Genomic DNA, 14,986 nt, shown 5'->3' with positions numbered 1-14,986 from the left:
ACTCTGCATCAATTCCTGGAGGTTGTTCCAGTCCCCATGGAATTCCTCCAGTTCATTATTCCTTTGAGCACAATGGTATTCTATCACCAACATATACCACAATTTGTTCAACCATTCCCCAATTGAAGGGCATCCCCTCATTTTCCAATTTTTTGCCACCACAAAGAGCGCAGCTATGAATATTCTTGTACATGTATTTTTCAGGGTTCTTTTTATATTGTGGTTTAAGAAATATTTACTTCTTACTTTTTAAGTACATCTTGCTCTGTAGCACTGACTTAATCTCTCTGTGTGGCACAAAGAACAATCATTGCAACCTTCCAGATGGAAGGTAATAAAAGCATGATGGTGACAGCAGAAAAGGCAGTGGTTCCAGGAGTTATTGTAGGGATTGAAAAAAGTAGGTCTGTAGTGGTTGATTGGACATGGAATGAAAAGGAGTTACTAAAGTTACTGTAGCCTTTTGAAGTTGGATAATTAGGAGGAGGTTGGTCATACCATTAACAGAAGCAAAAGCCATGTTGTGAATGTGTCATATTTAAGAGGCTGGTGGGATATCTAGATAGAGGCTTCCTGGAGATCTTTGAAAATCTACCAATAGACAGTCAGACTTTATTATGAATAAACCTGGAAAGATATGTGGGAACCAGATTTTTTGCTTGAAATTCCAGTTTGTATTTTATTTTTGGAGCAATGGGGAGACACTGAAGCATTTTTAGATTGGCATTTATATGGAAAACTTATTGGTGAGGGGAGAGAATAATAAGCAAGGAAGCTATTTAATGGAGCAATGTTGTCCATGAGAGAAGTGATCAGATTTGAGATAGATTGTTATATCTGTGGGTGGAGAGAGGGGAATGGATGCAAGATAAATTGTGAAAGAATCAATGAGCCGTCACAGCTGTTTGAATATAGTAGGTGTGGTGGGGGGAGTTTGGGGTGGCTCTAGGTTCCCAAACCCTCAACTCAAATCGGAAAATTGAAGATGCAAGATGGTCAAAAAGAACTCCATGATCAGAGGTACTTTCCTTTCTCTTCCACTTGTTAAGGCTATCCCTATCTAATCATACAACATGTTGTATATAGCCTATATTTTCTTATTATGAACTGGCTTTATCCCCCTAGAAGAACATAAGTTTCTTGAGGACAGAGACTCTTTGTGACTTGCCCTGTTATTTACAGTGCCTAACAAGTAGAAAGTACTTACTAAGTAATTTTTCTAAGTTTTGACTCCCCTAATGAAACTGCTAAGGAAATTCTAAAGCACCATGACATGTCTCTGAAGAAATATTATCCATAATAAACAATTTTTGAGATGCCAGTGTACCTAATGAACTAAGAGTTAAAAGTCAGATTTCAAATCAGGGTTATTTAAAAGATACAGAAATACATGATACAAATTACAGGATTTGAATGTTACAAATTTAGGATGATAAGATACTTAAACATTTAATAATCTGTTTCTATGATTCAAGGAAATTCCTCAGTATCGGTTGGGTTTGATATCAATAGTCAAAATATATCTGATTCCTTTCTTATCATTTTACAAAAAATCAAGATTACAAATCAGAGATATCAGACTTGTAGCTGTCAGATCAAACTAGATTAAAAAATAAATTAGGAAATGTTTACCAGTTAAATAAAATACAATAAAACAGGTTATGTGAATTTGTACTTTTCTAGGTCAACATGTGCCCTCAGGGATTTGTTTATGCCAGATCAAATATTTCTTATTTTATCCTAACTGCAGTATTGAGTTGAGGAGCCTCTGAATTAACTCAAGCTAAAGCTTCTTGCACAGAGAATAACAATTTCAGGGAATAATAAAAATGTTCATTTTTGTTTCTGTTTCCCTTTTCAGTTTTCTCTTGGCCATTAGATCACTTGATCTTTATTATATACATTCTTCAGGGCAACAGGAGAAATATTAATAAATTCATTTTGCTGTTGAGGGGTCAGGCTTGGCTCAGTCATTTGTCCATGGTTTAAAGTGATATTGATAATCCCATAGCCCAGATCGCCTTTCTGGATAGTCCAGTGCTCTTTGCACTGATGCAAAGTAGAATATTCCTAGAGAGAATCTTGTGTATATTGTAATGTATTTTTATATTCCCTCTAAAATATTTCAAAGCTATTTTCCCAATAAATTCTATCCTCTCCCCTATGTCTTTAAGAGTATCAAGGAAGAAAATCGAGAGACTGAAATTTCTCTGTCAGCAGGAGGAACATTTAATATTTCTGTCAGTGGAGGTAAATGTATATTTCTTTTGTACATTTTATAAATATATGAATTGTATATTTGTATAAACGTATATTTGTTTTGTTTTCAAATAGAAATTAAACATTTTGATTTTTCTAGTTGAAATATTACTATTTCCTAACTTGAGAACTGTTACAGTTGACATAAGGAACAAAAGGAAAATGTCCATTTTTATTTGGTGTGTTGTCATTCTTCCATAATTTTTTTTTAAACCCTTACCTTCCATTTTGGAATTAATACACTATTCCAAGACAGTGCAGTGATAAGGGGTAAGCAGTAGGAGTCAAGTGACTTGCCTAGTGTCAAACAGCTAGGAAGTATCAGGGTAGATTTGAACCTGGAAACTCCTGTCTTAGCTCTCAATCTACTGAGCCATCTAGCTGCCCTGTTCCATAAGTTGTTGATGTGTGACCAGAGTCCCAGATAGCAGATAATACTTAGATAAGTCTTTATATATTTATTAAAATATTCTGATTAGGAAAATATTTCATTTATCATAAAATTTAACTAAAATGTTCTCAAATGTTAATGAAAGTACAAAAATTTAGATAAATGTCTTTGTGTGTGTACATAAAAGAAAAAATGAAGGGACCAAAATATTTTCCCACATTGTCTTCAAAACACATATTGGTTTGTTTGATGAAAGACTTAATTTAATTTGGTGGTTTTATTTCCCTGTTTCAGATATTGATGGCTTAATTACACAGGCTTTGCTGACTGGTAATTTTGAAAGCGCAGTTGACCTTTGTTTACATGATAACCGCATGGCAGATGCCATTATATTGGCTATAGCAGGTGGACAAGAGCTCTTGGCTCGAACCCAGAAAAAATACTTCGCAAAAACTCAAAGCAAAATTACCAGGGTATGTATTTTTTACTGGATAAAAGATGAAATAAAATCTCTGAAATTCCTTCTAGTATAAATACCATAGTCAAAAATGTATAATGTATTTTTTCCCTTCAAATTTTTTGAATTTTCTTTTTTTACCTGATTTGTAAAGTAATACTAATATTTTAACATGCTATAGAACTAACTAATTTTTTAAACTTCATTTTACCTTCCTTAGAACTAACTATGAAAGGAGAAGGGGAAATAGACAATTAAGTTTTGTTGTTTTTAGTCCAAGTAATTTCAATATTGTGAATGTTTATAACAAATGCAATTATAAAGAATATAAAGAGTGATTTTCTTTGGAGCTCATTTTGGTGACTTGATCAGAACTCAGCAAGAAATAGTGCCTTCCCATCCAGGTCTCAATGAAGCTCTGTAATTTCATAGGTGAGAAGAGAAGAGCAAATGGAAAGGTAGCTGACCCTTTATTTTATTGTCACCATTCCCTTTCACTGGAAGTTACCAGATGTTGTTTCAAATATGCCTGTCACCTACAATTTTCAAACTACCTCAGTCCCCAAAGTACCCACCAAAACAGAGTGCCACATTGGAAAGTTCTGAATGCTCTGGTAATTTGGTGAAGCTCCACCATTAAATTCAGAACAGTTAATTTGCTAGGTGATAAGAGTCATGTTATCAGGCATATTTCAACATAAATTCCTCTTATAGGTGGGAGAATTCACTCTTAAGAATGTTTCATTTGTAGCTAAATTTCATTTCTTAAAATATTCTGGATTTCATCATCATGAAATTTGCCTAAAATAATCTCTAAGTGGGACAATCCAACTGTGAAGAATGATTGCCTTTTGCTATTCCTCCCACCACCCAACACGTGTATGTGTATACTCAACACATGTGTACACATAATACAAGAAAACTCATTTACATTTTTATTTTAAAGTCTTGCTCTTAAAATAGGTCAAGTCACTCCCATAATCATATATCTTATTAGGATAAGTAGATACTTAACATGGTACTGTTTTATATATTGCCCAGAATCTAATTTTTATAGGAAGTATTTTTTTTAAATATAGCAAATTTTGTCGATATATGAGTTTTTTAAGCAGTTTTCAACATTTGACTTATCAGTTTTAAGATAAGCTGTGATCTCTCTGAAGAGGATTTTATTTCATCTAAAAAAATAGATCCTCATTGATATCATTTATTTATTTATTTATTTATTTAAAAACCCTTACCTTCCATCTTGGAGTCAACACTGTGTATTGGCTCCAAGGCAGAAGAGTGGTAAGGGCTAGGCAATGGGGGTCAAGTGACTTGCCCAGGGTCACACAGCTGGGCAATGTCTGAGTCCAGATTTGAACCTAGGACCTCCTGTCTCTAGGCCTGGCTCTCAATTCACTGAGCTACCCAGCTGCCCCCGATATCATTTATTTTTAAATTGCCTGCTTTTCTACCTACATCCTTCCCCTCTGTGAGCCATCCCTTATAGAAAAAAAAAGTGTTCTAAAAAAGGTAAGGAAAGAAAAATTCAATAAAATGAACCAGCATATCAAAAAAGGTTCCATATCCTTGGACTCCACACCTCTATATTGGAGCAGTGGGAGATATCCTCTATGTCATTTCTCAACATTCAGTTACAGTTGTTTCAAGTGTTTTGTGGTGCTTTATCTGTGTAGTCATTATATATATTCTTTTCAGGGCTCCACTTTGATTTCACATCAATTTAAATCAACTCTGTTGATATTCTCTATATTTGTCATGTTAATAATTTCTTACAGCACAGTAAAATTCTTTTGCATTTTATTTGCCTTTTCAATTAATAATCATTTTTTAAACAAAACCCTTGTAACAAATATGCATAGTCAAACAAAACAAACTCCCACAATTGCCTATATCCAGAAATGTATATTTTATTCTTCATCACTGTTGTCAGAAGGTGGGTACCATAAATTATTAGTCTTCTGGAATCATGGCAGGTCATTGCATTGATCAGAGTTCTTAAGTCTTTCAGAGTTGTTTGTCTTTGCACTGCTGTTATTATTGCATAAATTGGTCTCTTGGTTCTCTTCTCTTCCCCTCTCTTGGAGTTCTTACTACACAGTGGAATTCTATTACATTCATCTACCTTAGTATGTTCAACCACTCCTCAATTGATGAGTACTCCTCTTAGTTTCCAGTTCTTTGTTAGTACCTAAAGAACTACTATAAATATTTTTGTTCAAGAGTCCTTTCCTCTTTCTTTGATAGCTTTTAGTTACAGCTAGATTTGACATACCATTACACTGATATTTCACAGCTTGTTAGCTATTCCCCATTCATCAACATTATTTTGAGTTATTTGCAGTACTACATAAAGGACAACCTGTATATATGGAACCTTTCTTTTTGTCACTGATCATCTTGGAATAATTTCATAATAGTGAAATCTAGGTCAATGATTATAGACATTTTGGTCATTTGCATAATTCTAAGTTGCTTTCCTGAATGGTTGTTCTCATTCATAGCTTTATCAACAGTATGTCCTCCATATGGAAGAATTCCATAATTCTTCCAATTTTTACTAGTCTCATCTTTTCCAGTTTATTGTGTGTTGGAATCTCAGAGTTTTAATTTTATAATGAATAATTTGGGGCATTCTTTTAGGTTGTTAATAATTTGTCATTCTTTTTTCGAGAACTGTTGGTTCATATCCTTTGACCTTTGGTATCTTGGGGAATGGCTTTTGGTCTTCTTTGCTTTTGTTTGGTCTTATATAGCTTAAATATAAAATCTTTATCAAATATTTAATTCATAATTCCCCCCCCCCCCCGGTCAATCTTTTCCATTCTTTTTTTTTTCAATTTAAACATTATTTTATTTGGTTATTTTCTAACAATATTCCTTGGAAACAAAGATCCTTTTCTTGTCCTCCCCCCCCCCCCCACTGCCCCTCCCCTAGCCAATGCACGATTCCACTGGGTATCACATGTGTCCTTGCTTCAAACCCATTTCCATGTTGTTGGTATTTGTATTAGGGTGTTCATTTAGGGTCTCTCCTCATTCCTGTCCCTTCCACCCCTGTAGTCAAGCAGTTGCTTATCTTTGGTGTTTTTACTCCCACTGTTTGTCCTTTGCATGTGGATAGTGTTTTTTTCTCCTGGATCCCTGCAGAATGTTCATTGACTCTAATGGAGAAGTCCATTATGTTCTATTGTACCACAGTGTGTCAGTCTCTGTGTACAATGTTTTCCTGGTTCTACTCCTCTCGCTCTGCATCACTTCCTGGAGGTTGTTCCCATCGCCATGGAATTCCTCCACTAATCTTTTCCATTCTTACTGTTGATATATTCTTTTCTGTTACCTTTCACTGTTGTCCCTATGTACAACTCATCACTTGGGCATGTTCTTTTGACTTTGCTTTCTTTGATTTAATATCACTTAGAAATTTTCCTATATTTCTCTGAATTCATAATATCCCCCATTCTTAATGAAGCAGTAATTTTCCATAATTTTCACATGACACATTTTGTTCAACTATTCCCCACTTGTTGGCATTCATTTTGTTTTCAATATTTTGTGGTCAAAAACAATGGCTTTTCTACTTATTGATGTTTTCCTGCCATTAGTACCCCCCCCCCCCCCCATAGGACATCATCTTACCATGAGTACTCAAAGTCAAAAAGGTATGAACAGTTTGGTAACTTTTCCTGTATATTCAAAATGTTTTTTTAGAATATTTGAAACGGTTCATATCTCCACAAACTCTGAATTGTCATGCTTGTCCTCCACACACCATCCAGCAATGAATTTTCCCTTCTCTACTCATTATTGCTATCTTGATGGATATAATGTTAATAAAATAGGTAATTTTAAATTGGATTTCTTTGATTTTTAGTGTTTTTGAACATTTTTTTCAAGTGGTTTTGATCATTTATATTCTTTAAAAAACCACATCCTTTAGGACTCTGTTGGAGAATAATAGCTCTTAACTGGTAAACTTTGTTTCAGTTCCCTTTTTTATTTGGATGACAATCTTTTATCATATTCAATGCAATGTTTTTTCTCCTTTAATTCTGTATCTTTTCTTCTGATTCTACCTATTCTGGTTTTATTTATGCACAAAATTTTTAGGAGTAATCACAATTGGCTTCTTTTATCCTGTGTGAGGCAGTATAGTTAGTGGAATTAGTGCTGCAGATGGAGTCATGGAACCTGGGTTCAAATCCTTACCTTGTCCCATATTAACTGCAATATTTGGCATGTCCCTCACTTCTCTAGGCCTTACTTTCTTTTATCTCTCTAGGGAGGGGGTTAGATTAAGTGAATGGCCCCAGGGCTACCTTTGACCTCCAAATCTGTGATCCTGTAATCCATTTATGAATTTCTTCTTAACTATAGTTGTAAAAAGCCATACTCTTTCGCCAATCAGAGAAATTTCAGAGATTGTGAATGTGTATGAGGGCAACTGGATGTCTCAATGGATTGAAAGCCAGACCTAGAGATGGGAGGTCCTAGTTTCAAATTTGGCCTCAGACACTTTCTAGCTGTGTGACCCTGGGCAAGTCACTTAATCCCCATTGCTTAGCCCTTACTACTCTTCTTTGGAACCAATGAACAGTATTGATTCAAAGATGGAAGGTAAAGGTTTAAAAAAAAGGTAATGTTCATGGATGATGCAAATGTGAAGGGCATATTTATCCCTGTGTATGTCTAGGAGGTTGATGATCTGAGGATTTTGAGTGGATCTACTTTTCCATTGATATTATATGTAAATAACTTACACCTATTTAAACCCTTGAGGTGTTAGCAAGGGACAGGAAGGTTTTTTCATTGTATAAGAAGAGATCACATCTTTTCAATGAGACAATTGGTGGACAGCTATAGAGGACTCAGTATCACATGTTGATTATACCAAAACATTTGGTTTGGTTGAGTAAACTGCCATCTTAAAGGCTTTCTTCCAACAAAATGTTTTCCATGATAGACAAGAGAAATAATCTTTTTCTTTGAAACATCAATATCAGACAAAGCATAAAATAGGGAGATGAATAGTCAAAAAAAGTCTTGGCCACTCTCAGGGATGATGCCCATCCTAGAACATGACTTGATGAGGAATTCTCTGTCCATGGCGATTCCTTTTTCTTTGCATTTGGTGTCATGTTGATAGCATAATACTCAATCCTACCATCCATACAGGAATAAGCCTTTGGATAGAGGATCACCAGTAGGTACATGGAAATTAGGCCCTGGGGATACAGGGACATAATGCGTACTAGAGCTTATCATCTTGGACTTACAGCGCAAATGGATGATGAACTGGGCCCAGAATGAAACAGGAGGGAGAGAATTGACTGGATTACCTTGGGAGAATTGCAAAGCTCCTGAACTTCTTCCAGATACAAAAGCTTACCTTTTTAGTAATATCTATATTCTATACAGTTTCATTATATGACTGCAGATCTTTGTATTCTAAGGATTATAATAAGCATATTAGCAAGCATTTAATAGGTACTTATCATGTGCCAAACATTGTGCTAAATCAAAGTTTGAACCAGAAGAATGCTGTCCCTGCCTGAAGAGACTCTCCCTTCTGATGGGAAAAACAGCATTCAAACCTCTATGAACAAGTGAGATTTATTGATAATAATTTATAAATAATTTAGACAGACTAACAGAGAAACTTAAAGCAGGACCAGGAACAACTTCTTGCAGAAAGTGAATCTTTAGGTGAGACTTGAAGGAAAACCAGGACCTAACAGTGAGGAGAGTAATTTCAGGTCTGGAGGATAGCCAGTATAGTTGGGAGATTGTGTAAAGAATAGCAAGGAGGCTTGTATCACTGAAGAGTACATGGAAGGGAGTAAAGTGTAAGAGATTCAGAAGGTAGGAGGGGACTAAGTAACAGTCAGAGTTTCATGGACTGGTCATGTGGCAAGAGGGAGGTATGACAAGACGATGGCCAGAGTACTTCATGGCATCCTCTCCATGTCAAGAGGCAAAATAGATTTCTGTATTGTCAAGTGGACTTCCTGAGACAAACATTGGGGAGGACATTGGCAAAAATTGCACAGATTGGTTAGGTTAGGATTTGGAAATGTTGGAATGAACTCCTGTGTTGATAAGGTTAGAGGTCCATTTGAGTATCTGAGTGGTACTCAGTGGTACTCATTGGTACTACAAAAGTGGTAGAGCTATGTGATGAGTATGGGTAGGCTACAATACCCAGCAAGGACCAGAGACAAAAAGAAATGCTTGGTAAAGAAGATGGGCTGGTCTTGTGATAAGAATGAAGAATAGTCAGATATCCCATGATCTACTGGTATACTAGCTTTGTAGGAAGACTACATTGTAGGAAGAACTGTAATATGTTGAATGAAGCTGTGTGGTAAATTTAGGAAACATCCAAATCGATGAAACAGTACAAAACCTTAAAATTAATGTTAAGTATAAAGTTAAGTAAAGAGATGTTAAGTGGAATATTTATCTTTCTCTGCCTTTTTTTTCTTGCTATATAGAAAAGCCAGAGATTTTATGGGGTTATCTTATGTTTTGCATAGCCAGTAATTTTAAAAAATGCCAACTAGGCTTTCTTGTCACTGACATCAATGTCTTTTCAGTTTTAACCTCTGTTTAAGGAGATAACAATTTTAGTCATCTATATTCACATATAGACCTCAGAAGTGCCACTTATATAGTTTTCTTACCAATCTTTGCCTTTCTAGAAAGAACATTGTCTCTCATTGACCTCTTCAGCAGTTGTGAATATATTTTTTCATATTTGCTATCTGTTCTTGATCAATCTTCTATAGTAAGTATAAATTGCTTGCTCTTAGACTTCTTAAGTTCTTAGGTCTCCTCATTGTATTGTTTTTCTTTATAGTAAATGCCATCTCCACTATTATAATATTGTTTTTTCTTATAAAGCCAGTAGGTGGAAAGAGCAGCAGTATTAAGTAGGAAAATAAATTGTAAATTGTCACTGAGCTCAAGATTGGTAAGTTGGAGTAGGGATTGAGGACGTTTGTAAGTATCGCTTCTCTATGGCATGAAAGTTGTTTAAATGGGTCCGATCTGAGCATTAGAGGTTGAAGGTCACAATATTTAAAAATTAAAGATATTGCCTGATTGAATGTGATTGAATAGTAAAAGTTTACCTCTTGGACATTATTTAGCAAACTTGTGTCAGGTTATGTCCAAAGCTGCCTAGTCCTGACAAGCAAGGATAATTTGTGGTCTCCATCTCTGGAAAGAACATCCAAATTGACGAGATACAGGAAGATTCTTTTGAGTAATTGAGCAAGTTAAGTTGAACATTTATCTTTCTTTTGCCTTTTTGAAAAAATGTACAGAGAAGCCAGTAATTTTTTAAATTTAATTAAAAAATTTTTTTTATTTCCATGCAAAACTTCCATATTGGTTATTGTTGTAAGAGCACACTCATACATAACTAAAACCCCAAAATGAAACCACAAATACACTGATGTGAAAGATGACTCCAACAGTTCTTTGTGTGTAGGTGGATAGCATTCTGTTATAAGTCCTTCAGGATTGTCCTAGATCATTGCAATGTTGAGAGTAGCCCAGTTTTCACAGATAATCATTGTCCAGTATTGCTATTACTGTGTACAATGTTCTCTCAGTTCTGCTTATTTTGCTCCGCATCAATACCTGAAGATCTTTACAGCTTTTTCTGAAATTATCTTGCTTATCATTTTTTATAGCAAAATAGTATTCCATTACCAACATGTACCACAATTTGTTCAGCCATTCCCCAATTGGTGGGCATCCTCTCAATGTCCAATTCTTTGCCACCACAAAAAGAGCAGCTATAAATATTTTTGGGCAAGTAGGTCCTTTCCCCTTTTAAATTATCTCTTTGGGATACAGCCCCAGCTGTGGCATTACCATATCAAAGGGTATGCATAGTTTTATAGCTCTTTGGGTATAATTCCAAATTGCCTTCCAGAATGATTGGATCAATTCACAACTCCACCAACATTACTGTCCCAATTTTGCACATTCCCTCCAATATTTACTACTTTCTTTTACTGCCATATGAAACCAGTAATTTTTAATGAATTTATTTTATGTCCTGTCTAGCCAGTAATTTTAAAAGAATACCAGCCAGTCTTTGTTCTTTTTGCAGCTTTAACCTGTTAACCTGTAAAACTCCCATCTATTTAAAAAATCCTTCTTAACATGTAGAGTCATGAGTGCTAGCATTCCTCAGAAGATTGGGAAAGCATTCTGTCCTAGTGAAGAGGGATGAGGCCAGGCCAATCCTGAGAGGCTCAGCAATAGGGCTGGCTATCAGGGGAGGATTTTTGTCTGCTTCAGCAAGGGATTACCCATCTCAATGAAAGAATCACACTCTGAATCTATGACTTCGTGTATGTAATTACAATTTCACTTTATTAGTTACTATTTGTTGATTCACTTGCTCTGTCTTGGTCTCCATTTTACTGTTAATTTACTCCAAATTACTTGAAATGGGTATTTATTATCATTTATTACAAGTTCAACTGGGAAGTTGAAATAGTGGATAAAATAGAAAAATGTGGTTTCAGTTATTTTACTGAAGTTTTAGGTATTCCTTTATTCTTTGAGGGGAAAAAAACAAACATCCTAAAGTGTAGGAATGCAGAGCCAGTCTCCTCCTAGCAGTCCATTTTGCCTTGGCCACCATCTCCTTCTTCCATCCTTCTCATTGTTCAGTTGGAATTTTTCTTTCTCTTCCTATTCTGGTTTCTTTTAAGGATAAGAAGAAATATTATCTGGCTTACTTTGGCATATTTGTTCCCTGTTTTTGCTTCCATTATGTAATTTGACTTCAAAACTTGTTCATGTGGTATCAGTCTACATGAAATACATACATTCTTCTCCTGCACCCTTAGATCCAGCTAACATGGCCTTTTTTCTTCCTTCCACATGACACTTCATCCCATTTCTCCCAATTTTTCCCCTGGTAGTACCTCATGCCTGGAGTACGTGGCTTCTCAAAGTCCACCTCTTCCTTCAAGACACTGCTGAAGCATCAGTTTCAATGTGAAGTCTTTGCTCAACTTCAAACTGGGAGTGTTCTCCCTCTTGAGCTGCCTCCCATTTGACTGCTCAGTATGAATTTGTCTTTTATGTGTGTTTCATATGTGCTTATCTTCTCCATTAGAGTAGGAGCTCCAGATGGGTAGGGACTGTTTCTTTCTTTTCACTTGTCTCCCCAGTTCCAGGCACAGGGGTGGCCCTTACTGAACCTTGACTGATTGATTGAATGATCACATGTTTTTCCAAAGCATTAATTCTTGAGGAAATGGACACTTAGGAGGCATTTACTTTTCTCTTTACTCTCTCTTTCCAAGCTGATTACAGCAGTGGTGATGAAAAATTGGAAAGAGATTGTTCAGTCCTGCGACCTTAAGAACTGGAGAGAAGCTTTAGCTGCTGTGTTGACTTACGCTAGGCCAGATGAATTTTCAGCTCTTTGTGGTAAGAAAATGACGATTTCCTGAGCTTTATTAAGTGTCTGTGTTACTCTATATTATATGTAACTATGTTATGATACACACATCATAGAATTATGTTGTTATACATATAATATATTGTAATATGCCATCCTCAGTTTTCTCTTCTGCTATTTGGATCTTCTCTTTCCTCTCCTCTATCCTCAGCCATCTTCTCTTCCTTTGGTTAGGTCTTAGCAGAAGAGATAGCCATCCTCTCTGCCAAGGCTGACTACATGTATCTTCATCTCCTGAGACTTAATTCTACCTTCTTCCATAAACTTTCAATCTCTAGCTCTTCTGGCCCCATTAGCCCTGTAGCTGGCTTCTAGAGAGAGGAATCTCTCCTTTCAAAGCTGTGTCTGCTTCCTGACCACCCTTAGCAGTTCCTTCAGTGCTTTGCCTAGATGTTTAACAGATGTAGAATAGTATTGACACTACTGATGACTTCCACATTGGTATGTTCACACACAGCTCTGGTTCCAGCAGTATAATAAATTTCAGAGTAGAAAGCAGTTTCACCTGGTTCAGTTGCATCTCCCTTATCTTGCACCTACTAAAAGCTTTTCCATGGTAAAGGGCATAATAGCTAACAGACAAGGGGTCTGTTCACAGCTGGACAGCTCTCATTGTTTGGAAAATCTGCCTTTATACTGCCACCAAATAATCATTCCTTGTCCTGTTCCTGGGACCCCAGTATAAGTCTCATTTTCCTGTTGTAGGATGGCCTTCAGTTAAGACTCCTGTCTTCTGAGTTCCCAGAATCTATTTTGGCTCCTCATGCACCCTGTTGACTCACACTGATCTTGGGAAACCCATAGATCTTTCTCCACATGAGTTTTTGTAGAGCTTCTACAGTCATCATCATCTTCTACTTGTACAATTGATATCCTAAAGCTGAGTACCTCTACTGTGGATTGCTTGGATCTGCTGGGTCTGAAGGAGGGTAGGCTTTCTTCTCTTTGCAGATGATCAGCTTTCTGGCTTTCATTCTCCTCATCAGCTTCTCACCAGCCTGGGCACTTTGCTTCTGCTTTCTGCATTGTAGCCTTTGTGATTCTGTTATGCTATTCCTTATGTCCTCTGTGACTCTGTTATGCTCCAAAACAGAACTTTAACTTAACCCTTATAAAAATCCTCTCTCTCCTTTGAGGCCCAGGTCAGGTGGCCCTGCTTTCTATGTGACACCTCTCTAGGTTCCTCCTATAAGAATGGTCATTCTCTCCCCAAACTCTTGTCTCCTCCCTTTCATTTGTGCATAGAGAATAGTCCCTTTCTACATGGCATATGCTAAGGATGAGGTGATGTGGAAATGGTGCTGAGCTCTGTAAGAAGAGACCTAGATTTGATGATTCAGGCTCCACCACTAAATACACATCTGGGTGACCAGAGGGAGATCATGGAGCCTCTTGGAACCTCTTCCTCATTAGCAAAATATCTCTCTTACCAGTCTCATAGGTTTTGAAGCACCATGAAAATATCATCAAGTACTGTCATATTCTTTTTTTACTAGTGGTCTCAGCTGCCCTACTGGAATGAAAGTTCTGTGAGAGCAGGGACAGGGTCTTAATTAGAGCTCCTCTAGTTGCCTGGCTGTACTATAGCAAGTGCTTAATTACTATTGAATGGATGTTGAATCTGTGCTTAAAAATCTTGGTAAAGGAAAACTACAAATTCAAAGGGAATTTATAATGGTTGCAACCAAATGTCATGTGAACTTTTTTATTGTACTTGGTTTGTTATCTATCTGGGGTGTTTATTTTCCCCTGTTATTCATGAGTTATAAAGATTCTTCTTTGATGATGATGATGATGATGATGATAATAGCTAACATTTTTATAGCACTTTTTGAAGGATTGCAAAGCACTTGATATGTGCTATTATATTTGATCCTCACAACAACCCTGTGAGATATTCAATGTTATCCCCATTTGATGGATGAAAAAACTGAGGCTATGGGTTAAGTAAGTTGCCCATCTTGATACAGTTAGTAAGTTCCTCAGATGGAATTTGTCCTTAGGTCTTCCTGACTTCTGAGACCAGGGCTCTGCATATACTGAGCATCTTCCTTCAACTCACAAAAATGTTATTATAGTTCAGCTACTTATGTCTCATTTTGCCTCTTCTTTTTCTCCTCAGATCTCCTGGGCACCAGGCTAGAGAAGGAAGGTGATAGTCTTCTGCAGACTCAGGCCTGTCTCTGTTATATTTGTGCTGGCAACATAGAGAAACTGGTTGCATGTTGGACTAAAGCACAAGATGGAAGCAGTCCCTTATCACTTCAGGTTAGTGTTTGCTTAAGGGACAACTAGGTGGTTCAGTGGATAGTCAGCCCTGAAGACAGGAGGTCCTAGGTTCAGATTCAGCCTCAACACTTCCTGGCTGTGTGACTCTGGA

At 36.5% G+C, this 14,986-nt stretch overlaps 1 protein-coding gene across 12 annotated transcripts in view; it reads left to right on the top strand.

Annotated features, from left to right (window-relative positions):
* SEC31A (SEC31 homolog A, COPII coat complex component) overlaps positions 1-14,986 on the top strand; it is an 88,220-nt gene that overhangs the window by 34,344 nt on the left and 38,890 nt on the right. For all 12 annotated transcript variants that reach the window (XM_001362499.4, XM_056803272.1, XM_003341377.3 and 9 more), the window contains exons 15-18: positions 2,175-2,250; positions 2,945-3,123; positions 12,449-12,575; positions 14,729-14,874. In XM_001362499.4, coding sequence (XP_001362536.2) covers positions 2,175-2,250; positions 2,945-3,123; positions 12,449-12,575; positions 14,729-14,874 — 528 coding nt within the window. The remainder of the gene's footprint in view (positions 1-2,174; positions 2,251-2,944; positions 3,124-12,448; positions 12,576-14,728; positions 14,875-14,986) is intronic.

The sequence above is a fragment of the Monodelphis domestica genome, chromosome 6 (genome assembly GCF_027887165.1).
Source record: "Monodelphis domestica isolate mMonDom1 chromosome 6, mMonDom1.pri, whole genome shotgun sequence".
Classification (NCBI taxonomy): domain Eukaryota; kingdom Metazoa; phylum Chordata; class Mammalia; order Didelphimorphia; family Didelphidae; genus Monodelphis; species Monodelphis domestica.
This window is presented reverse-complemented; position numbering and strand designations above follow the sequence as displayed.